Source organism: Strigops habroptila, chromosome Z, assembly GCF_004027225.2.
Source record: "Strigops habroptila isolate Jane chromosome Z, bStrHab1.2.pri, whole genome shotgun sequence".
In the NCBI taxonomy this organism is placed as follows: domain Eukaryota; kingdom Metazoa; phylum Chordata; class Aves; order Psittaciformes; family Psittacidae; genus Strigops; species Strigops habroptila.
Window position 1 is genome coordinate 89,386,932 of NC_044302.2, and position 24,203 is coordinate 89,411,134.

Here is a 24,203-nt window from a genome sequence, read left to right on the forward strand (position 1 = left end):
ATTGAAACATCATTCATATCTCCACAGGGGAGGGAAGCCAACTGTAGAGTTAAACATATTGAAAACATCTTTGGTATCTAATTTTTAGATGGGCAAATGCACTCAAAAGTTGTTCCACTCTATGACTCTTGACAAAGCATTGTCTGTTAGGTCATCCATGCACCATCCAACAAGTTCTGAAGTCTGAACTCATGTAAATACCTCCAATGCAGTGAATCACTAACCTTTTTATCTTTATCCTCTTCTAGTTTTGATGAGCTTTCAGAAGATCTTTTCATTTGAAGAAGATCTTCTTGAGCTTGATGGTACTTTTGCTGAAGACCAGCCACCTCCCGATCCTTTGCTTCAAGCAGAGTATGCATACCTTCTTTCTCTTCTTTCAAGTGTGAAACTTCATTTCTCAGTTGCATGGCATCTAAGGACGCTTTCTCCTTCTCATGGATTACATCCTTCAGTTTGGATGACAAAACAGTAACTTCACGCTCTAGTGATGACTGGAGCTTTTCATATGTAGCCTTGGGTACCATTGCTTCATTAATTGCAGCCTTTTCTTCCAGTAATTCCTTCTGTAAGTTTCTTAATTCACTTTCCTTGTTGGTAAGCAGCCCTTTGAGCTCATTTATTTCTTCCTCCATTTCCTTCAGAGTGTTTCTGAGTGCATTCATCACTTGCTGGTGTTCAGTAATGGGCAAAGAGTTTTGTTTCTGAGCATCTAACAGTTGCTTTAGTTCTTCTGCTTCATCTAATACTTTTGTGTACTGGGATTTCATTTCTGATAACTCATTCTCTGCTTTGTATTTCAGAGAACTTGTTACTTGCATCAGTTTCTCATGTTCTTCTCTAGGAATGTAGTCCAAAGCTATATCATCTGGAGTTTTTCTCTTCCTATAGCCTTCAAGCTCTGTTTGTGCTTCTTTGTACAACTGAGATAATTCACTAAGTTGTCTATTTAGCTCATCTATCATTCCGTGCATCGCATCTTTCATTTCTCCAGCTTCAGCACTAGATTCCAATTGTGTCTGATTTTTCAGCTTGTCCTGTAGCCTCTTAATTTCCTCTTGCCCTTCTTTGTACCTCTCAATCAACAATGCTTTCTCTTGATTAATGTTATCAATAACTGAACAGTAAGACATCTTCATTTCCTCACACTCTTCCACAGACAATTTGTTTCCCACATTCTGTTCTCTTTCTTCAAACTTTTTCTGTAGCTCTCTCACTTTCTGTTTTTGTCTTTCCCCTTCCTCCAACGCTCTCTTCAATTCTTGCTTAAGCATTTCAACTTCTTCACATGTAACCTTTAACCGACTTAGATCAGAACTGGTTTCTTCACTTTCAAAGGAAACAAGACCCAGCTTCATTTGCCTTTGTACATTCAAACCCTCTTTCATAGCTTCCTCATACCTGTTTTGAGTTTCTTGGAACTTCAGGTTAAGATTGGAACCATTTTCCGAAATGTTTGTGCTATTTAAATGATCTGTTTCTGGGACTCTACACTGGACTTGAGCTTCTATCTGCTTTCTTTTGTCTTCAGAATTTTCTAATCTCCTCTGCACATCCTTTAAGTCTTCCTGAAGGTACTTAGTCTTTACCTCACTGGGGCTTGTCAACTTTTCTTGAGTTTGGGTGGCATTTAATGTAGATTTAAGCTCCTGAACCGAGAACTCATTTTGTCTACCTGCTGTTTGCTCAAATTCTGTTTGGGTTGGACGATAAGATTCTACAGTTGAATCCACTTCTCTAGGTGTTCTTTCCTATGCAAAAAGAAACCCAAACAATGGCACAATAAAAGCAAGTACATGATTATACTTTTTAGAACAGAGTAAGTGAGGAAATCTTGCCACATCCTCCAGAGACACACAATTAAAGCACCATGGAAGAAAGTTTTAGAAAAATTCAAAGCCCAGCTGCTCCCATTTAGTCATCTACAGCGAGAGAAGGCAGCAAGTGCCAAGCTCCTCTGAAAGTCTGGGCTGATCTCCATAAGCTAATAATCAAAGCTATGCAAATTAAAATTCTGCTAACACAACTGTTAACAACATCTTTTAGAATGTGGTTATCATAATAAACAAAGTTATTCAGTAATTTATGGGAAAAGTGAGATGATCAAAACACTGACTTAATCCCTCGGGGCAGAGTGTTTCCACGATCTTACCATCAACAAGCTCGTTAAATTATCTTCACAGTACATCTCTTTAAAAATGGAAGCAGCTCTTTGTTCTACTAGCAGATTAAAGAGAGCACTAGAACAGCAGAAAAATAAGCCACCTGTAACTTGTCCTGCAGCTCCTTATTATGCAATGTCAAAGAAGCAATTTTTGCTTGCATCAACAGAAGTAGATCTTGCTGGTCAGCTTCAGAACTCACATCCAGTAAACTATCAGCACCTTTGGAGAATAAAAACAAAAGATTCAAAAACTTTTAAAAAGCTGGAATACCAGCTAGTTATTCTAACCTTTCAAATTGAACAGTGCATTCCCATGATGACTGAGTGTAGCAAACTGAGCAAGCAAACTGTTCCTAGAAACTCTTCCTCTAGAAACGTGTTAGATCACCCAACAGAAGCAGGAGGTTTTGGTGGGCAGCTGCGAGTGAAATTACAAAACATTACTCTGAGTACTTGCTGTGTCTCTGCTTCTAAGCGGAAAGGCACAGAGGAATTCTGACCAGGTTGCAACATCTCACACCACCTAAACCACCTCATCAAACATGAAAATAGGAATGAAGTGTTATTGTATACCTGTTGTGCTGTCACTCAGTCTGTCTTTGTTATCTCGATTCAAGGAGCTGAATTCTTCCTGTTGAGACACCAAAAGAAAATGCTTTCACAGAGAGTAGATGTAAAGCTGGACAGTTCACTAAAGAGACGCATAGACAGTATAGATCTTGATGGATAAAGCCTGCCAAAGTGGATTTCCTTTACTTCTGGGGTCTTGTTTAATTGTAGAAGGTGGCCAATATTTCAAGATCTGCTACAGCCATTCAAATTCCATTGCCCAATTCTCATTAAATATTAATGAAATATGGGCAACTATCTCATAGATAGTTTGGAAAGCTGCAACCCTTGTGATAAATAATAGCAGCATATTATCATATATTAAAAGAAAAAAGCCCAATCCTCACTACCATGAGGTGAAGATCAGGTAGAACACAACCAACCACTTCCCTGGTATCTTTTGGTGAAAGAGTCTCTACTTTTTGCACTGCACAATGCCATGTACTTCGCTGGTATTACCTAATGAGCTCTCACAGCCTTAATACTTATTTTCATAACCACATTCCTAACATATTCAGTAAAGATTAAAGTAATCCTCACTTGCTTTATAAATGCCATTGAAGTAGTTTTGGACTCCTTTTTGTTCCTAAAACTCAGCTAATTAATTCACAGGAGACTGTAAAGCAAAATAGGTTATTAAGCAAAATGGATTATTAAGATACTATACTTTCTTTCCCTAAGTTTCATAAGAACAGAAAACTGATACCTTGCACACTTGATCAGCAAAGAAAGCCTGCCCTTTTCCAGTCATGGGAGTTGATGTTGATGAGTGTGGAGAGGACAAATCACTAAGCTGTTTTAAAATATTTTATATAAATAAGTATGTATACATACATGTACATATAACTCTGTAACATGTGCCCATATATACACACACATTAAAGAGTACTTTTCCCTGCACTAATCTGTCAGTTAGTTTCAAAAAGCAGATCTAATAATTCAGTGCTTTCCTGAGTCAGTATTACATATACATTGTAGCTGCTATTAGGTAACATTCCAGTTTAATATTAAACCTAACTATTAAACTGCATTTTTTCTATACTGTATATTTCATATATATTTTATACTTTAGATGCAAGAAACAATTGTACAGTAAAATTTGCACGGTTTATCTTAAACCATGCTGCATTTCAAGCAATTTTACTTAGTTAACCTAACCAACATGTGTCATATGTCACATGTGTCGTGTGTTTTCTTGGTGTCATTCTAATTGCATGAAAAGAACTCTTGGCAAGACAAGCACATAAAATAACAGTGACAGAGCAAATCCAGCCCACATCATTAACATCATGTTCAAAACCCTCTTCATCCCTTAAAAGCATCTCAAAATTGGTCTTTTCTTTACCTGAATAGGACTGATAGGAGGAGGTGGGGCTTTGCGTTTTTTTGGAGTTCCACTTCTTTCTGAACTTAATTTAGAGCCTTGATCATGCTGAAAGTTTCACCAGCCAGAAAAGGTAGGTTTGTTAGTTTGGTTAGTAAAGTCCCAGCAAGTTGTTTTGTTTATAAAATAAAAAGTAAAAAAAAATCCCATATTAATATCAACTTTTGCAGCTCATGCAATGCCTTGTTTTTCTTCTATGTAAAGACCACATCTATTAACACAAAGATATTAAACATGCCTGACAGTAAGAACCTGCCCCCTTGTAATCCATGCTTCAGTGAAAACAAACAAGATTTAGTGAAAAAGCAGCAGCTGACAATAGGCTTAGCACTAGTGATCTTAAAGACTTCCATTAATACATAGTCCAGTCATGCAATTCTTAACAGCTACCATCTTTCCTCTCCACCACCTGAGCTCCCTGAAAAACCCATCTCTCCACTCAGAGAAAGAATGAACCAATGCAATGCACTCTTATCCACTTCCCAGCCACCAGCAGGTCTACAGGGTCTACTTGCACTCCAAGATATGATACTAAATAAAAAATGTAAGAAATTAATTTAATTGCCTAAATCTTCCAGGATTCTCACGGGTGTGGGTCTCCAGTAAGATGTAACCAGGGATAACCCTTCAATTGCATGTTTTAGAAATAGGGAACTTTTCTAGATCACCTTCTCTACAGTTTAAACAGATAGGGAGCCCAAAAGCCAAACTCCTACATTACACATGAGAAAAGTGGTGTATCTTGCTGTCACATATGTGCACAGACACACATGCCCTCCCTTCCTTATCTCACTGAGAGTGCTGCCTGCTGTTACAGAGACAACCTAAATCTAAAAGTGTTGTTTCTGAAAAGTTAAAAAAGCAACAACAGCCTTACAAATTACAAAGCAGTCTATGGCAGTACATCTCACAGTGACAGTTACTACTGTTTCTAGTCATGTCAATTACTGTTTTTTCCTAAGCTACAAGTCAATATTTTGTATTTTTAAAACCAAAAGGACTAATACCTGCTTTGCTCTTGTTGGTGACTTTGTATCTGTGAAGCAGAAAAGAAGTGGCATTAAGAACAGCTGTGGAAGAAAAAGTTACTTGCCATTCCCTAACCCGTCTCTCAGCTCTGCTTCCCACGCCATAAATACCTTGTTTGGTTTCTGAATTCCTCTCTGAAATCTGAGAAATATACTTTTAATTTCCAAATTCCATTTGAACCATATAGTTTCTCCACTGCTTTTTGGGTTTCGTGCTGAGATAAAATTTGAAGGATTGTGACAATTCTTTTTCTCCTATAGTCTCTCACCATTCTTGAACATTATCTTCCTACTTCAGAGATCCATCAGTTTGACCATAAAACCCTCTGTCTGCATTAGTTCCTTCTCCAACCCCTCTACTGAGGAGCTCTATGTTACTCTTTCACATAATAAAAAAGGATCTATTCCAAATTGTACGCAAGACTTTGTGATGCTGCTACATCAGCTTACCTTTTCTTTCTCCAAAACACTGCTTCTGCCCTGCTTAGTACTTTATCCCGTGCTAAATATTACAATCTATGCCAAAGATCACATTTTCCTGCTTTTGGGAAGCCTCAGCCAGATCATATTTGAAGATGATTTTTGAAACTTTTCAAGCTACCTTATAAAGTAAATTTGTGCATTGCTAAACACATGTAGACAGTTCAAGAAGTGACAAACTGCAGGTCTGCATCTCTTACATACCCACATCCTGAGATAACTTTGATGACAGGAGATTCTGTATCCCTGTATTGTCGGAGAGCTTGGAGTAATGCAGGGCATTATGTCCAAAGACATCTACTAAATTGACATCTGCACCTTTCTTAAGGAAGGCTTCCACCATGTTAAGGCTACCAGTTTCACAAGCCATCATTAAAGCAGTTCTGGACAAAACAGATAAAACAGAAACACAGAGGAAGTGTCAACAGTGTACTCTTTAAGCAGCAGCTCGTTTTTCAGGAAAAGAAAGGTGACGGTTATTGTGCAATAAGGCCCAAGATTTTATCATGTATTGACACATACATGTAACTGTTGTTTTTCCTTACAAACACCAGCCTATCCATCCTCCTCTTCCCCACACTCCCCAGCTGGACCTTCTGCAAAGACCTGGCATGCTTTGCACAGGTCTCCAAACATGTCTAAAAATGGGTTCCTGAGGCTAAGAGGAGACTCATACATAGAAATGGCTGCAGGATAAAGTCAGACTATCAAATCTCACTGCCACACTCCAATTACAGCTCTGCAAGTGGTGGCATATGAAAGCATTTATTTCATTGCTGCTGTCTTTCACATGTTTCTTTTAAGACAAAATAAACAGATTTCAAACAAAAAGCAGAACAAACCTCAAACCCTGATCTAATCAGGGTTTTAAAAAAGGCCCATTAGAGTACCATTAGATCCCCTCTCTAACACAGGGTAGCTGGACAGTGCCAGATCCTACAGTAAGGGTAGCATACAGAAGGAGTGTTTGTTTCCTAACAAACAGGTTGTATCTCAATTACTTGAAGAGATGTACAGAATAATTACAAACACACAGAAAGACACACCTTTCAAGCACAACCTAATACTGCTTTTCTGCTTGGGCATAACTCTCCCTTCTTGACACGAAAGCATGCCTAATAGGCTGGCCAAGTTCACTGGCAAAGACATTCCTCAGTGCAGATATGAAACTGAAAAGTTACTACAGTGATAATATTTGCTAGATACTAAGACAATTGTTTGACTGATGAATTGAACATACTCCCTGTAGTGGGTGAGCCCTGGAAAAGTAATGGCTGTTGCAGCACTGTGCTAAAACGTAGTCCTTACTGGCAACTTGGCTAACACTTCCAGAGTCACAGGGATGATTTTAGATTACCAAAAGAACTCATTTAGTCTGCACAAGAGATGAAATCTGAGATGCCATTTTTAAAGGTTACCCCTTCCTCTCCCAATAAGACTTCTCCTTTTTTCAGTAAAAACTTAACCACTTTTGTGAACACGAGATACTAGAGTAGTCACTCTCCTTACCAGAAGGAAAGCGAGAAGTAAAATGGTATATTCCATGTTATATCATTTTCTTGCTTCTATACACAGTACTTTCTTAAAAGAGAAAACACAAAAATGCAAGTCTGTCCTATCTATGACAGAAACACTTTTGTCTAATTAAACTAGAAACTCTTAACGCTGTCTGTTGATTAAACAGTAAGAGAGTGAGGGAAAGGCAGAGGTCCCAGAGTGGGCAGCACCTCAGGTTCAAAGCACTGATGACAAAGGGGTTTTCTTTAGACAACTTAAAACAAAGAGTGCACTAATAAAGTTTTGACTGATAAAAAACAAGTTAGGGCTCAGTCTTATCCACCCAGGTGCTGCCAAAGAACAATATGAGCATTGTATCACATACAATAATCAAGATTCCTATCAGGTGTAAGTGCCAAGTCTTCTCAGCATCCTCTTTTACCTTCACAGTTTAACCAACTGGTTATAAAATAGCGTGCAATTTTTAAATCTTCATCAGTATCATCAAAACAAATGCATTTTTCACTACATGGATGTTGCTTTTTTAAAAGTTTTCTGACACACACATACTATCTATTAATGCAGCAAATCTCTAAATGGCACCTTCTAAGACAAAAGCATCTCCATATAGAGATATATACGTATCTCTGTATGTACATGCTTTACTGTATTTTTCTTTTGCTGCTGTGGCAGCATTATGGTGGAAAAAAGAACCCTCCACAGATGCTGTGCCTAAGTAACAGTTCTAGGATTTAAGTTATAGAAACTAACTCATGACAAGAAGAGAGCAGCAGTTAAAACTGTACATGTACAAAGTGTTGTGTGGGTAAGTGCTATCAATCAGATTCTTGTAGGAATTACTTACAAATGGGATTTACTGCTATAGTAGCCTAAGGGAAATCTTACAGGCACATTAGTTTTATAGTTGCATAGTTTCTGTTTCACCTTTCCTTTTAGGCAGAATTCTGTAAGCTTTCTCAACAATCAGTATATGCTGTATAGTACAGAAGGCATTCTTTCACTATTTTGGTGTATATATATTTCACTATACATGTTTTCACCAAACAACTATTTTGGGAAGGACTTGAGGAGAAAGCTTCATTTGACAGTCATCCTTGCGGAAGAATTAACATGTTAACCCTGCTGTACCTTCCATTTTTATCCCTGGTGTTGATGTCTGCTCCATGATCCAGAAGGTGTTTGCAGACTTCTGTATGACCATGTTGTACCGCAAGCAGCAGAGGTATGTTCCCATCCTAGGAATTCATTTAAAGAAACTCTGAATAATAATCCATCCACTTACAAACAGCACACTGAGATTTCAAGGTCAGTCATGAACTTCACTTCTGTATAACACAAACAAGATGCTATCAGTACCTTTTTCTGATGTACCGTAAATGTAGCTGGGTTTACTTTTATTCCTTTCTTGACCACTGGGGTTGCAAAGCATTAGGAATAGAGTAGAAATACTTTTTGCTGTTTGCTTAATGCTATGACATGATCTTGGAAGTTTGAGTAGTTTCACAACAAAAATGGTAATTTTAACTAAGTACAAGGCAAAGTACTTAATTTCATACACAGACTAACTCAACTGGAAGACACCTTTAGAGGTTGTCGTGGTTTAAGCCCAGTCAGTAATTCAGAACCACGCAGCCGCTCACTGACTCCCCCTCATTCTTCCTCCTGCTCCCAGAGGGATGGGGAGGACAATACCACCTCTGCTATGGCAAACTGCAGAAGGAACTTCCTCCACAAGAGAACTCCAAGAAGAAATGTAAGCATAGCATTGCTCTGAACTGCTGCACCTGAGATTGACTGGAGTGGAGGGTGGTAAAAGTTCTCAAGTATCTGAAGTACACAATGGGTGAAGAGGTACGTACCAAATCTTTGATGTTAATTGGACATTTGTGTTCACACAGAAGTTGAACTGCCTGGAGACAACCACATGAAGCTAAAAAAATAAAGATGACAAGCATGAAAGGAACGAAAGACTAAAAGGATGAACAGCAAGTTGTATGCAGAAATACAACTGATATTCATGGCCCAAATTAGCATGAGAAGATACAACCTTTGAAAACTGAAATAAAAATCAATCTAATATTAAGTATTTCTGTGGCTAAGTACTTGCAAGTGCGCACATTAAGCTTGATAACTGTAATTAACTGAAATTCAGTATTTGCAGTGTTTATAAAAAAAACCAACCTTGAAATTTGTAAACAGTCAGATGGAGTCACTAGATTTATGTAATTAGAATCTAAAATGCTCCACCAGGCTGAGGAGCTAGGAATATGAAGCATGACAAAATAAATAATACAAGCTTTCAACAAAGAAGTTACCTGCATAATGTAAAGCTGTTTTTCCAGAATTGTCAGTGCTGTCTGCTGGACATTTACTCTGCAGAGTTCAACAAGGAGAAAAAAAAAAATTAAAAAAATGGAAGGGCAATTAAAGAAATGCCAAGAAAATAAAACATATGTTTGATGCTAAGGACAGAGTGCAGAATATCTTTGACAAAAGTTTTATGGGCTACTCCAGAAAAGAATACTGAAGAAAGGCACAGCTTTCCTCTCTACCAATCTGGTCTCTTCTTTCTTGGTACCAGCTTAAACTGAATGCATTTAGTCTTGTATTATTTCTGTTGAAGGCTTCATTTGCATTTGTAAAACTAAAGCATCAACAATCCAGTTACATTTTGTGGTGTTATAAGCCACCAGGTACTACTGATCAATCTAGACTTCAAAGTAATAAATAAATAGTTTTTAAAAAGTCATTTCAAATCTTTATCCAGACTTCTTTTGGTACATAAGATTTTAGTTTTAGATTACATCAAAGAAAAAGAATCAGAGAATCACAGAATAGTTTAGGTTTGACAAGACTTTCAAAATCATTGAGTTCAACCATTAACCCAACACTGCCAAGTCCACCACTAAATCATGCCACCAAATGCCACATCTATGCATCTTTTAAATGCCTCCAGGGATGGTGACTCCACCATTTCCCTGGGCAGCTTGTTCCAATATCTTACTACCTTCTCTGTAAAGAAATTTTTCCTAATATCCAATCTAAACCTCCCCTGGTGCAGCTTGAGGCTGTTTCCTCTTGTCCTATTGCTTGTTACTGGGAACAAGAGTCCGACCCCCACCTCACCACAGCCTCCTTTCAGGTAGCTGTAGAGAGCGATAAGGTCCCCCCTGAGACTTCTCCAGACTAAACAACCCCAGTTCCCTCAGCTGTTCCTCACCGCACTTGTGCTCCAGACCCTTCTAGACCTGGTTTCATTGCTCTCCTTTGGACACAAGAAGATACGACCCTGAAATAATGGGCTTCCAAAAATATTAATCTTCTGACTTTCAAATGTAGCACTGCCTCCAACATTTTTTTAGATATTCTGGGAAAACAGGTTCACATAGATTACCACATTCTGTAACAAAAAGGTAAAGATTCTGCCTGTTTAAAATAATTATTTAGCCTGTTTTAGTTCACCTCCATCATGACAAGATTAGGCACTCCTCACAGGTACAGTTTATATCACCAAGCTGGTCCACAGAAACAAAGCGATCTGAAGAGCATGAATTATTGCAGAGTATTACCAATGGGTGTGCATTTACAAACCTATTTAGAAATCTGCATATTGTAATAAAATCAGGAAAATATAAACAAAAGCACTCCGTGGTTGTAGCTAGCAAGTGAACGGCCAGCAGATATTTGGTATTAAACAGACGTCTAATTGCCGAGTTGATGCTGCTGCATGCGATACCACCAGTGACAGCTTGATGTCACTGTTTATGCTGTAAACGGGTTTGTGTTGGAAGTATTAAATGTTCACAGTGAAACCCTCAGTAAGGGAGCCTCAGTGGTTAATGGTCATAGAATCGTTTAGGTTGGAAAAGACCTGATAACCCTTTTCAGGTGTGGAGGAACAGGTGAGACGGCTTTCAACGAGTATGGAGGTGAATCAGTGTAACTGGACAGTATTGTCAGAGACACTGACAGGGGTCAGTCACAGGACAATTGGAGAGCCCAAAGGTAACCAGGGAAAAGCAATTTAGAAGTTCGGATATAAGATCCATTCTCTTTCCTTACAACTGCTCTCAAGTGGGTTTGCCACAGTCTTACTGATAACTCCAAATTCCTAAAAGGCTGTCCCATTCCTCTGGTCACATCTCCACCAAAACTCATTTGGCCTTCTGAAATGGAGCCAAGATGGACAATGTCTCTCTCCTTAGTTACTAACACATGTCTTCAGCCTCAATACCACAAGAATCTTCCCTTCATCATAATTTCTGTATTTTCTTTCTCCATTCTTTCTGCTCCCTCTCTAAACCCCTCATTGTCCTTTGCCTCATTCCACTGAGGATTTGAGTATTTCTGCATTTTTGCATCTAAATTGGTTTTGTTTCTTCTCCTTTTGACTTCAAAGTTAACAGACATTTCTGTGGCCAACAACAGACAGAAAGCATTCCAGTGGAACAATATCACAATCCCCCTAGAAGTAAAAACTCCTTTTCCTCTACATCTCTTAACCCATCTACTTGAAAGCCATACAACCACACAGACAAAACACAGGAAGTTAAAAGTTGCAACCTGCTTGAAACCCAACCCTGATATGTCAGATCAGCTGCACATGGAAAACTGTGTTTGTGGAACATTCAAGGAAGATACCACACTGTTTTCTATCATCCATTCTCAGTGCCTAAAAGGTCTTTAAACTAGAGCACCTCTCTTAATTTCAAGGAGACAGGGTGAAAGTGTAAGAGTGTGATGCAGATTATTAGAAGGAAATGTGCCAATATCTAGTGGAACCAATCTAGAAGAACAAAAGGAAAATTCGAAAATCAAAAAGTAAGTTAATAATATACTTTACCTGAAGTAACCTCTTAATGTAATCAGGGTGGCTGTTCTTTGCTGCAAGATGTAAGGCACTGTGTCCTAAATGAATAAAAGCAAAGCAAATTAAGCATTCAATCACACTAAAGCACAGGAATAAACTCTTCCATGACAAAGGCAAAATTCTGAATTATCCATCTTATTCCTATCACAACATGTGAAAGTAAGGATAGAGAAAATAAAATAAAAAGCTACATCAAGCAGAATGCATTTATGACACACTGTTGTTCAGGCAGGTAACAGAATAATCTTGATGTCTAGCTTCATACAAAGGAATAACACAAACACTGTGTCAGACTATACCTTGGCAGAGGTAAATCTAAGATTGTGCAGTTTTGCGTCTTAAAACCCAATTTTCTTATATTACTCAGCCTCCCTTGTAGAGAGCTATCTCTCAAGTGTCTTCATGATTTATTCCATTTGGCAATGAAAAAGGAACCCAACAAAACCAGGCAAATTAACCACACTACGACAAATTTGTATCATCCATAAAGTGCATGTAGAAGACTCAGAACATGGCCTATTTGGGTTTGCGTCTCATAATTCCCTCTTCTGTTAATGTATTTAGCACACATGAGCGCATGTTTAGCTATACAATAGTGATTTACTGACTATGGATTTGTGACAAAAAGACTGCAGTCTACCCTCTTGTTCCATCTTATAGAGCATCTGAAAAATTGAAAAGGCCAAGACAGCAAAAGAATAAATTATCTGTGTAACTAGGAAAAGAAGGAGCCAAGATTTAGTACTCGATACAGGCAGAGCCACTTCTGACAACAGAATCTGACTGTAAATAATGTGACTATTACAGCCAAGGCTTTCCCTAATGAATACCGGGTCAACACTCTCAGGTGAGAGCAGGCAACGTCTTATTATCCAAACAACTAATAAATCCTGAGGCAAGATGAAGTATGAATTCTGAATAATAGTCTGTATCACATACATGTATTCTCTTATCATTATGTATAATCTGAATGCTTCTTTACTATCACAGACATTTCCTCATAGATGCAAATCATTTCCACATATGACAGAACCCATGAGCCCAACATCTACAGGTCATTACTGGAAAGACGGAATGCTGACAGCTCATTCAGCTGACAGCTCATTCAGGTGACTCAGCTAGCCAGAGAAAATGCTGGGCACAGATTCCACCAAAATCTATTAAGAAGAGTTTGCCAATTTCAAATTCAGCTCCCATCATTCTCTTAGTGAAGTAGCAATTAAGGCATAGGACTTTTGTGGGCTGAAACAGCATACTTAATAGCTCTCAGCTCTCTTTTGGCCTGTATCAGCTCTTTTCATAATCCTGAGGAAATGTCTTACTGCAACTCCTGTAACAGTTAATGGGGTTAATAGCTTTGGATGCACATAAAAGCAACATGGAAGATCTTGATTTAAACTGTAAAAAGCCTCACATGAAATTAACAAAAGAAGTTGGGGGAGGGAGATCTTTTTCCTTCATTTTATTTAAAAATAAATAAAATTTTAAAAACAATAATATTCAACTATTTTACTTCTGGTGTCTGCTATAAATCCTGTCATTTATAGTATTAGATTGAAAGTTTTTAAGGACTTTACAATCTGAACTCTATATGGTTTAGTGCGAGGTGTGCCTGCCCATGGCAGGGGGTTTGGAACTAGATGATCTTAAGGTCCTTTCCAACCTAACTATTCTATGATTCTATATGCAGAAAAGCAAGTATGCCTAAACCTGCAAGTGTTACAATTGGTTTTCCTACAAGGTATGTGGGGAAAAGCAGTGCTATCAAATCTGTAGTTGCACTCTGCACATCAAGAACTATATAGGCAAATTGAGTATATTATACCACATGTGTAGGTTCACAGAGGCATACCTGCACCGTCTTGGGCTGTCACATCTGCACCATGTGTCACCATGATCCTGAGGCACTCCACATGCCCCTTCATGGCTGCCAGGTGAAAACTGGAAGAGAGGATTTACATGTCACTTTTCTTTTATTAAGACCTCCTTTCTCTTTCATTCACAAATCAAGTACTGGCAAGTTCTCCCCTCCCTGTCCTTAGATCTTTTGGCATCCCTCCACTGCCTCCCAAGAAGATAATAGCTCTGAAAGTGAAAGGGCAAATCAAAAAGTTTTTGCAGTCATACTTTTATGCCACACCTCAAATCCTGTGTTCAGTTTTGGGTCCTTCACTATAAGAAAGACATTGAGGTGCCAGAGCGGGTCCAAGGAAGGACGACAGTGATGAAGGGTCTGGAGCACAAGTCTTAAGGCGAGCGTCTGAGGGAACTGGGGTTGTTTAGTCTGGAGAAGGGAAGGCTCAGGGGGGACCTTATTGCTCTCTACAACTACCTGGAAGGAAGTTGTAGTGAGTTGGGGGTTTGTCTCTTCTCCCCAGTAACAAGTGATAGGGCAAGAGGAACTGGCCTCAAGTTGCACCAGGGAAGGTTTAGATTGGATATTAGGAAACATTTCTTCATGGATGTTAAGCATTAGAACAGGCTGCCCAGGGAAGTGGTGGAGTCACCATCCCTGGAAGTATTTAAGAGACATGCAGATATGGCACTTAGGGACGTGGTTTAGTGGTGGACTTGTCAGTGTTGGTTTTATGGTTGGACTTGATGATCTTGAAGGCTTTTTCCAACCTAAACAATTCTGATTCTACACAGGCTGTTTTCTCATTAACCCATGGACTTACGTGCATCTAGTCCCACACAATTTCTAAACTAATGTCCCTAGTGGTGTAATATATCCCCACAGAACACCTTGGCTTGGGCATTAATGATGAAAACATTCGCAATGATTGACTTTGCTCTAGTCATTCTACTCAGTCCCGGTTTCCCCATTTCAGTGGACAAAATCTAGTTCCTCTAAAAGGGGACTGAGCTCCTAAATTAAACTATATCAAGTTGTGCTTCTGCAATGTCCTTTCCAGAGCTCATCTTTCTTCTGTGTAAAGGGGGAAAAAAAAAACCCAAACCTTAGTGCTTGTGACTTAACCAAGTCTTTAACCAAAACCTTAACCAATTTTAAACTTGGAAAAATCAAAGCTACTGGATATTTGTATTTTTTCAACTTTTGGTGTTGCTTTTCACCTCAAGCACCTGCTTGTTTGAACAGCAGGAAATTGCAGAGGTTACCAACCATACCATGGCAGGATGTATTCAACAGCATGAATTACCAAAGATATAATTACGGAAAAAACCAAAGAAGTTATACTGAATTCAAGCCTTTTCACAATTGAAGGTTCATGTTTGACACATTCTTGGCACTTCAAGATTCACAGAAGCAGTCCTATACACATGCTGCTGACTTAAGTTTGCTGGGAAGCAAAAATGAAGGAAAAGCTTCTGAAAACAAATAAATTTATATCCTCCTGATGCATATCATGTCAACACTGCTGAGTCTCAAGATATAGGCACAATACTGGCAGACATACTGCTTCCCTTTGAGTCCTACTAATATCAGCATGGTATACAGAGCTGTTTTCCAGTGGAAGCAAGGTGAAAAATAAATTCAAGACAAAAACACTTTCAACTACTATGAAATTGCATGTGAACATTTTGGACCTTCAAAAGGCCCAAACTGAAAGAGCCAGCATTCCAGAAATGTTTTCTAATATCTTTTAAAGGAGACATTCATTTTTAACATCATGCACCCCTGTGTTACAGGGATTTTCCCCTGGAACCTAAAGGGAAAGTCAGAAATCATGTAGCCACACCAACCACTGTATTTAAGAGTTTACATTTTGAACAACACCTTCCTCTAAATGTAAAAACTAACACTGAAAGTTCAGCGTGATAACCAGGGAAACTGGTAGTAACAGGCAGGAATTCAACAGATATTTCTGGCACATAGTATGTGAACTGCAACTCTGTGCTTCTCTAAGCCATAGACTTCTTTGCAGCCTTCTTGAAAACTCAACAGAGAAAAAGACCTACAGACAAGGTCTGGGAAAGGGTGTAGAACTAATCAAAACAGGAGTGCTCCTGGAACAGAATCTTCTATCCAGTACAGCAACTACCCCACTTCCTACATGGAGTCCTTCCACACTGACTGCTCATTGCAAATGGCAGACAGACAGCACTTCAGTTTTGAACCATTCTCTGCAGATATAAAAATATCCTGTGTGCTCATCCTCATGCTTAGTATTGCTATAAACAAACTGAAGAGTTAACACTTCCAAGCGCATAAAAAGTACTGCTGCTGGCTGTTCTCTAGTCACTCAAAATCAAAACTTCATGTACTTGGAGACCAATGACTGTGTAAATATTCTTCTTTAGAAGATGTTTCTCAGCCTCTGGGAAAATGGCTGGGGGAAGGAGCCTGACAAATTCCAACACCTCTGATTTAGCCAGCAAAACATACCAGCAAATACAGAAACATGTTCAGATACATTTGTGTAGATACATAATATGCCTGAAGTCACTTATATACTGGGAAGGCTGTGAAGCATGCACTCAGCTCACTTACACTGGACAATATTCATAAGAATAACAAACACGTGAATATTAATAACTGGGCTAAATCTGGTACACTGATGTTTTATAGACAGACTGTGTACAATGGTGTCAAATGCAACATTAATACACAAGAGCAAAAGAAGTTTTATTTAGGTAAAATCAAATGGCAAAGACAGTATCAAAGAGAGAAGAAAAACTTAACCCCTTTCAGGCTACGCACCTACAAACACCACATCAGTCCCACCAATGCAAAGAATTCCCATGCCAGTTCTCATCAAGTCATCACACATGCAGATGCTTTGTTTCATGTGGCCAAAAATATTTTTGAGTAAGAAATGATTAAAAATATCGTTTCTCCCAAATTGATGGGATGAAAGAAACGTCATCTGTAAGTAGTACAAGTGGTGTGAAAGATGAGAGAACATGTATGAAGGATGTAAAGATCTGGTGAGAGCAAAAATATAGAAGCTATGTGGAGAGTCTTGTGAAAAGAGTGGGTGGTAAGGTCTAACTCTTAAGTCATTTATACAGTGACCTAAGCCAAGTAGCATTGGTCTGCTACAGCTCCCTCCCAATCACTTTCCCAATTCTTTCCGTGTCCCCTCCCTACAGGCTTGTACTGCTACTATCCCTTGCATACCCCTGTAGTGAAATGTTTTCTCTTAGTAATGTAAAAGCAATTGGGAGGGGAATGGGGGACATGGTTAGTTAGCTGCTGGTCTAGTAAACTGAACTGGCTTACAAGGAAATCAGCCCTGCTCCAGAGAGAGAGGAGAATGACTCCAGACTGGCATGAACCTATTACAGTCATATTTAAGTCAGAGTATGACAGACTGCTGGGCAAAAACTTCCCCTTGAGGAGCAATTCTAACCAATTTTAAACTTAAGTGCCCCACTGTTTAGGTTTTCTTGTGTGTGTGTGTTTGGTTTTGGGTTTGTTTTTGTTTTGGGTTTTTTTGTTTGTTTTTTAAACTTTTTAAAAAACAAACTACCAAAAAACCAAAACTGAAACACGTTAGTATTAGATAGTGAGGGAGAGTGTGTAGCAAGGGAAGCTCTTGAAACAAAGAAGTCTATAGGCATTCATTTCAGTACAGAGTAATTCTTCACATGCCACAAACTTTGCTAAACTATTTGAGGCAAAAGCTGCAGGTTTCCGACCACTGGCGTTCTCACCATCTGGAAGCCTTAAGCAGTGGTGCATTTTACTTGCATCTTTCATGAATAAACTTTCTTTGATATGAAAGCAAACAACTTTTCCTCCCACTTCCTGGTTGTGCAATGACTTAGGCAAACAAAAACAAACATGTAAGGCTTGATTTGGAGCAAGGGCCACGCTGAGGGTTAGACTCTCATTCAGCCTAAAATCCAACTACAACATAGTTCATTTTCCCTTTACAATAGGTAAGCCTGTACCAACACTCAGAGCCTGTACCACATCTTGACACCCCAGCCTGAACTGATTTGAGATAGATTTCTTTTACTGCTGTATAACATTTCTATTCTTCATGAGGGACAGGATGGTCTTTTATTATTGACTCCAGACCTTTCAGTGAAGGAGAGAGATAGCCACCCTTCCCAGTGTTTTTTTCATTGGATCTAGAAATGAAGCAAGTAGCATTTGAGACCCACCACTGCAGCAGCTGATGAAGATCAGTTGGTTGACACTGGTTTTCCTACTGGGAACGTACAGGTCTCGTAATTACTCAGTCCTTAACAAGGTAAAGTAAAAAATTGTGTCCTCTGGGAGAAATGCAAGGCCCAGTTGGAGTAAACAGGCCTTGAGAGTTGCAGGAACACATTGCAATGCAGGAACACATTGCAAAATTTCATCAGATCCAGGGTCAACTGGAGAACAATTACAAGACTCAAAGTCCCGTTAGGACCTAAAATTTCCTGACCAGAAATTTTAATCAAATAACATTTTCAAATGCACTGAGAGATGCTTTTTATGAATGCCTGGTGACTGAACAGAGTGGACAGTTGTGTATGACATTCCTGAGCTTGTTTTAAGCAGCAGATTTGTTACAGATAGCAGATATCAACTGGTGAAGCACCTACAACTGCCCTAAACAATCCCATCCTTTATTCAGGGAAAAGGAACTTTTCCATGTTTTGCTTATGAAGGCAAGCTAGCAAGGGAATGGACTTCTTCAATCGGTGTCTGACAGAGAGAGAACATGAGTTCAGATAAAGCTGGTCTTTGCTAAAAGGCCGAGAATGAGTGTTTCCAGAATTCATTTAAGTGCCAGACAGTCTAACTCAAATAGAAAAGGGCTGTAATTTTTACTACTCAGCTCACATAAAACATTTCTTTACAAATCATTTCACCACAGGTAGAAAAGAATTAATTTACATTTAGAGATCAGACTTGTAAAAATGGAGCCAACTGAGCTCTGCCTAAGGTGGTGTTAGCAGTAAGACATGGGTCTGCCATATCTAGGTTCTCTGCTTAATCTTTTGCACAGCTACATCCTGCAAAACTGAGCATGATCCTCTTACTGAATATTATTTTGACAGCTGTCTTAGAGCAACTGGGTGGTCCATATATCAAGGGAAAATGCCACAAAGAGGAGTGGAACATGATAAAATAAAATTAAAAAATAAATATAAAGTCTTAATTTAAGACAGTAACCTTTAAAGTAGGAAATTTTCATCTGTGAAAAGAAAAACAAAAAGAGCTGAAAAATTACACTCAATCAGGGGGCTCCATCTCTGTTTGACAAGGTCATGCTCCAGAGGTTTTTTTCAGGGCAGAATTAGCATTCTCTGTAACGCAGATTTTCTCTAGGGCCTGAAAGTAGTTTGACACATTACTTACCAAAATCCAAAGCAAATAAAGAACATGGTTGAATTATGGAGGGTAAGTGAATATTATATTTGCTATTTTCTATTATGACAAGCATGGAACGAAGTCAAACTTACATGCAAGTATATAATACTATTGTTCTCTGCCATTTTAATCTGAGTGCTCTGAAAATATTTCAAGTGCAAGAATGTTTGAAATACACTATGAACTCACATACACTCATTGTGAACGTTTATTTTGAGTAAAAACATCCCTCCCCAAGGCAGATCATTCTTCTTAATTTTCTAATGCATGTCGACTCTTTGTTGACTTTTAAAAATTCTGACTTGTCTGCAAACAGTTCGATGATTTATAGTTTCCTGAGTGACCGATACCTTTACACAAACAAACAAGACTGATAAAGATACAGATCTGCTTGAAGTCTTCATAATGTTGACTAAAAATATATAGAAATTGAAGATATTCAAGCTTCACTGCTACCAGATCAGACAGGCAAGCAGTACACCAGCTATGTCAGTCAGAAAGAGACCCACTGATAACCTGGCTGATTTTCTGTGCTGACTTGATCTTTGACACATTTTAGAGGCAGAACGTAGCTTACAGTGTCTATTATCCCTAAAAGCCTCAATTCCTACTTCAGTAACAACAGCAAAAATAAATACATTATATGATACCTGGCTTTTGATTGTTTTCCACCACAGGCTGCGTGGCAGAAGTGATAGAGTGCCCGAGACCTGAGCTGGAGGAGAAAGAGCCGTGGGTACCACTAGAGCATACTCTGTGCATGAAGGAAGTGCCTTCAGGAGGAAGTCCAGTGTGGTCTCCTTTCGCATGTAGCACGATGATCAGTAATTAGAAAAGAATACAGTTTATTTTTCTGTGAATGGTTTGAGATTTTATCAGGGGGAAAAAAAAAAAAACCAAAACAAAACCCACAATGACAAAAGTAAGCCTTTTAAATACAACAAATTTTTGACTCATCCTGAATCTAATACAAAAATTATCACCTTCAGATTTAAAGATTGGGAAAGTCCCGTAATGGTCCTGAAACTGAAGGTGTTCTCTGCCTTCCTCTGCCAACCCAGACAGGGCTCTCAGCAAAGCAGCTAAGTAACTCAGCAAGGATTATGCTCCTATGAGCAGCACATGTGCGAGTCTGCTTCTTCCTTGCACCAGCACATGTAGGTAGGTATCTGTGTGGCTGGTGAGGGAAGAAAGGCTAAGAAAGGGAAGAAAGGTAAAGGGAAGAAAACCAGCTGAAAACTAAAGCTGCCTTCCACTGTTTCATCACACAGTCACAGGAGCTTGCACCCCATCAGTGCAAAGGAAGTAACAGAACACAGAATTTCACCTTAAACCTAAAAACCAAGATTAAATCATGAATGTTTCCCCGTGAAAGGGAAAACAGAATCTTTATCTTTCCTTGACTACATTATCAACAGACAGTTACTCATTCGAGACAATATATGTCTTAGGAACAGCCAGCCACTTAATTATGGAGGAACCATTCAGATGTTTGGCAAATCAGACTGCCTTAAAGGGAATATCAGACATCTACAGGTACCGCTATCAATAATTACTATTTCTTTAGGATTTTATTATTTTTTAAACAAATAAAAGCCATACCTTTGCACTGCACCCATTTAATCTCCTCCTAAGAGTAAATCTAAGAGATGTGGCTTTTCATTAAGTGGTGGCAGTCTGTGTCGTGATCCTGTCACAGACAGGGATGCAGCCACAAGAGTGCAAAAATCATCTTAGGAAAAACAGTTGCAGGAAATACATTTTGTTTTCAAGCTAGAGTTGGCACCATTACAAACGAAGAAAATTAAGTATTCTGAGTTTTAAGACATTCAATTAATGAGTTGCTAGTATCATCTTCTGGAGTGCAGACAGGTTAAGATTTTAAGAAGTTTACATAGGTAAGTATAGATTTATTATCAGCTGTGAGAGATTTTTCTCCTGTCTCCCCCTTACCACCATCCACTGCAAAATGAAGTGATGCACACAGCCTGTGTCTCTCCTGTCTTCCATTCAAACATGAGATGGCATCTGTCCTCTCCTGATACAAACAAAACCCTCTGGCAAAAACCCTACATGCCACTTCTGTGTTAGCATGTATCTGGAACAGCTTTAAAACAAATAAACAACCAAACCAAAACAAACCAAAACAAACAAAAAAAACCCCAAAAAACCACCAACCCAAACCCCATCCAAACCCCCCAGTTTTCATATAGTTTCCAGCTTTGCCTTGTAGTGTAAGAAATCTTGTTTCACTCATACACACCTCGAGGTATAAGACATTAATAAAAAGCAAGCCTGCTGAATGGCTGTTTTCTTAATAGAAAAGAAGCAATTGCATCATGCAACACAGGAGCTGGCAAGCTACAGACTCCTGATTTTAGCCTTCAAACTCAGCAAAAATATCCACCCAGCTGCTCTTCAGAGAGATTTCTGGGATCCCCAGAAGCTTTATATTTTTCATTCTCAGGTTGTGTTCCAGCAGTTCCATTTTCACACAGAGTTTTCTTTGGCAAACTCTATTACCACACTAACACAAACTCCCACTTCAAGTCTGAAACATACAGACTATTCTTCCATGTACCATTAATCGTAAACATAAGTGCTCACAATTTAGATTATCACACGAAGTTTCCTGCAGCGTGTCCATTTTTAAAGTCCCTCAGAACTAACGTCAGCAAACTGCAACAGAGATTCTGCCAAGCAAAAGCTTCAGGGCACTCTGAAAGTTGTTGACAGAAAAGCCTGAAATTTTGAAATGCTACTTTTATTTTTGGTGTTGTAGGGTAGGAAAACAGAAAAAGTACAACAAACAGTAAAGTCTCAAAAAGCTTAAATGGTCTAGAAATGAGAGCAGTGTCACCTGTGCCTCTAAAGCAGACGGGTAGGGAAGATTCCTTCTGATAGTTTCTTTAAACACATATCCCACATTGAAAGCCTACAAGGATGCAGTTAGCTTCTCAATATATATGCCTTCTGGCAAAACATCTGTTTAGGATAGGGTGAAATCCCTGAGATTGCCATGGATGTGCCCAGATCAACATAACTTCCTTCCCAAGTTAGGTAAAACCAGCTAGCTTTCTGCTGTGTTTTCTTGCAAGGCCAGAATAGAGTTCAGAGTTAAAATTAAGCTCAACTGAGAGCAATGACTAGCATCTCCTTTGACTTTCATCCTCCAACTTGGTATTGCTGGCCAGCAAAAGCTAGTAACCACCTTAGTGCATCAAAAGTCTAAGGAAAGCAAGGAAATCCCAAACCATGTTAGCATAACAAGAGGCCAGGAAAAGGCTGGAAAGGCTGAGAATAACTGAGTAAAATTTAATCTAAAGAAAATATTTTTATTGCATGAAAATCCAGCAAGGCTCAAGAACTGTGTATAGTGCTCCAAGAACCTCAGAGCATGGATATCCTTACGCAACATGAGGGATGTCGACAAAGGATAGCTCAGGGTTATGTGCTGTGTTTGAAATTTCTGTGCCTTTTACACTTATAATACTTAAGACCTCTTCAGATCTGAAGCAACAGAACTAGTTGGATTTATTTTTTTTATTAAACTGTATAAAGTGAACTTCTCTGACTTCATAGGGGAGTTGCAAACCAAGTGCAATAATATGTACTTACAGTAATGAAGTTAGTAGTAACACATTCTTCAGAGACCACTTGGTTAAGGTGGCCTATTAACATCAGTTTTTATAAACTCCTTAAATGATTATGGCAATATATTTTTATTTTGCATTTCAGAATAACTCTACTATTAAAGCTTTTAAGATTCCACATTTCTGAAGAGTATGGATTGCAAGACAGACATGTGCAGGAAAAGGCAACTTCAGAGCTTTCCTACATTTTCCAGTTAGTACTTCGCTAACACAGCATGCACCTGTAAAGCAGGCAGCAGAAAATGCAGTGATATATAAACCCAATAAACAAGCAGCCACCAGCATATTCTACTGCCTGAGACCCCATTCTGAAGCTAACAAAAAAAGAAATAAATCAAACATTTGCACACTGCTCTGTCTTGGCTGTCTGTTCCCTTTGCCTTTCTAGATCAGAGTACATTTGTAATCCAGTAGCAGCCAGTTTGTGTAATTAAAACATACACACATAGCTCATTTGGTTGCCTAAGTCTTTGAAAAACATGTAAAACAACTGCAGCCCATTACGTAGATATAAATCTAACTGCAGCTTTAGCCCTGTCCCCTCCAGCCTTAGAGAGCCTGGTTCTGGCCTGACACGAGAGGCACGCTTCCCAGTGCTCCCCTGCCAGCCACAGCGTTCCTTATGCGGAAGTGGGGCGCTGGGCTCTGCCTCCACGTCAGCCAAGCTGCAGCTGTTTCAAGCCAGGCGTACAGACTTCCAACCATCTAGGCTATGCTCTGATCCAAGCAACTGACAAACTTCTTGAAACCTGGCCAGGTCTGGTGAAATCTGGGTATTTGGCAACCCTGCAAATGGAGCTGCTTTACAGGGAATTCCAGAGGCTGCCTAATGCTGCGTTACAGGTTTGGCTGATCCTACCCGTGAGCAGGAGTGGAACAGGAGGCTCACAGGCTATCCAAACATGTGTACAGGGGCCCTTCGGAAGATTACTTGCTTTCTTCTGAGACAGCAGGCATACTAATTGATAATGAAACGCAATAGTTCAGAATGGCCATAACTCAGAATGGCCATCCTATCAGCCTGTATGAAAAGAAAGATACAAGCTGGCTCCTAGAAGAAATTACAGACTGATTGTTTCCCCTTCGAACTCTAGCTATCATCCGCAAGAAGTCCTGTGCATGTAAGATGCAAAACCCATTGAGATGTTTTTCAGTGCTCAAAGAACTTTATATGAAATAGGGAATTTGTTCTTTGAATAAGTGGCATTTGTTTGGTTTACA

At 39.0% G+C, this 24,203-nt stretch overlaps 1 protein-coding gene across 7 annotated transcripts in view; it reads right to left on the reverse strand.

Annotated features, from left to right (window-relative positions):
- The window catches only part of RAI14 (retinoic acid induced 14), an 85,301-nt gene that overhangs the window by 5,036 nt on the left and 56,062 nt on the right, over window positions 1-24,203 (reverse strand). For 4 of the 7 annotated variants that reach the window (XM_030469671.1, XM_030469668.1, XM_030469669.1 and 1 more), the window contains exons 4-15: window positions 13,906-13,994; window positions 12,027-12,091; window positions 9,499-9,556; window positions 9,043-9,113; window positions 8,312-8,418; window positions 5,870-6,048; window positions 5,165-5,193; window positions 4,119-4,205; window positions 3,480-3,566; window positions 2,738-2,795; window positions 2,266-2,384; window positions 225-1,751 (exon numbers count right to left, since the gene is read on the reverse strand). In XM_030469671.1, coding sequence (XP_030325531.1) covers window positions 225-1,751; window positions 2,266-2,384; window positions 2,738-2,795; window positions 3,480-3,566; window positions 4,119-4,205; window positions 5,165-5,193; window positions 5,870-6,048; window positions 8,312-8,418; window positions 9,043-9,113; window positions 9,499-9,556; window positions 12,027-12,091; window positions 13,906-13,994 — 2,476 coding nt within the window. The remainder of the gene's footprint in view (window positions 1-224; window positions 1,752-2,265; window positions 2,385-2,737; window positions 2,796-3,479; window positions 3,567-4,118; window positions 4,206-5,164; window positions 5,194-5,869; window positions 6,049-8,311; window positions 8,419-9,042; window positions 9,114-9,498; window positions 9,557-12,026; window positions 12,092-13,905; window positions 13,995-24,203) is intronic. The other 3 variants (XM_030469673.1, XM_030469672.1, XM_030469674.2) reach the window with 3 other exon arrangements.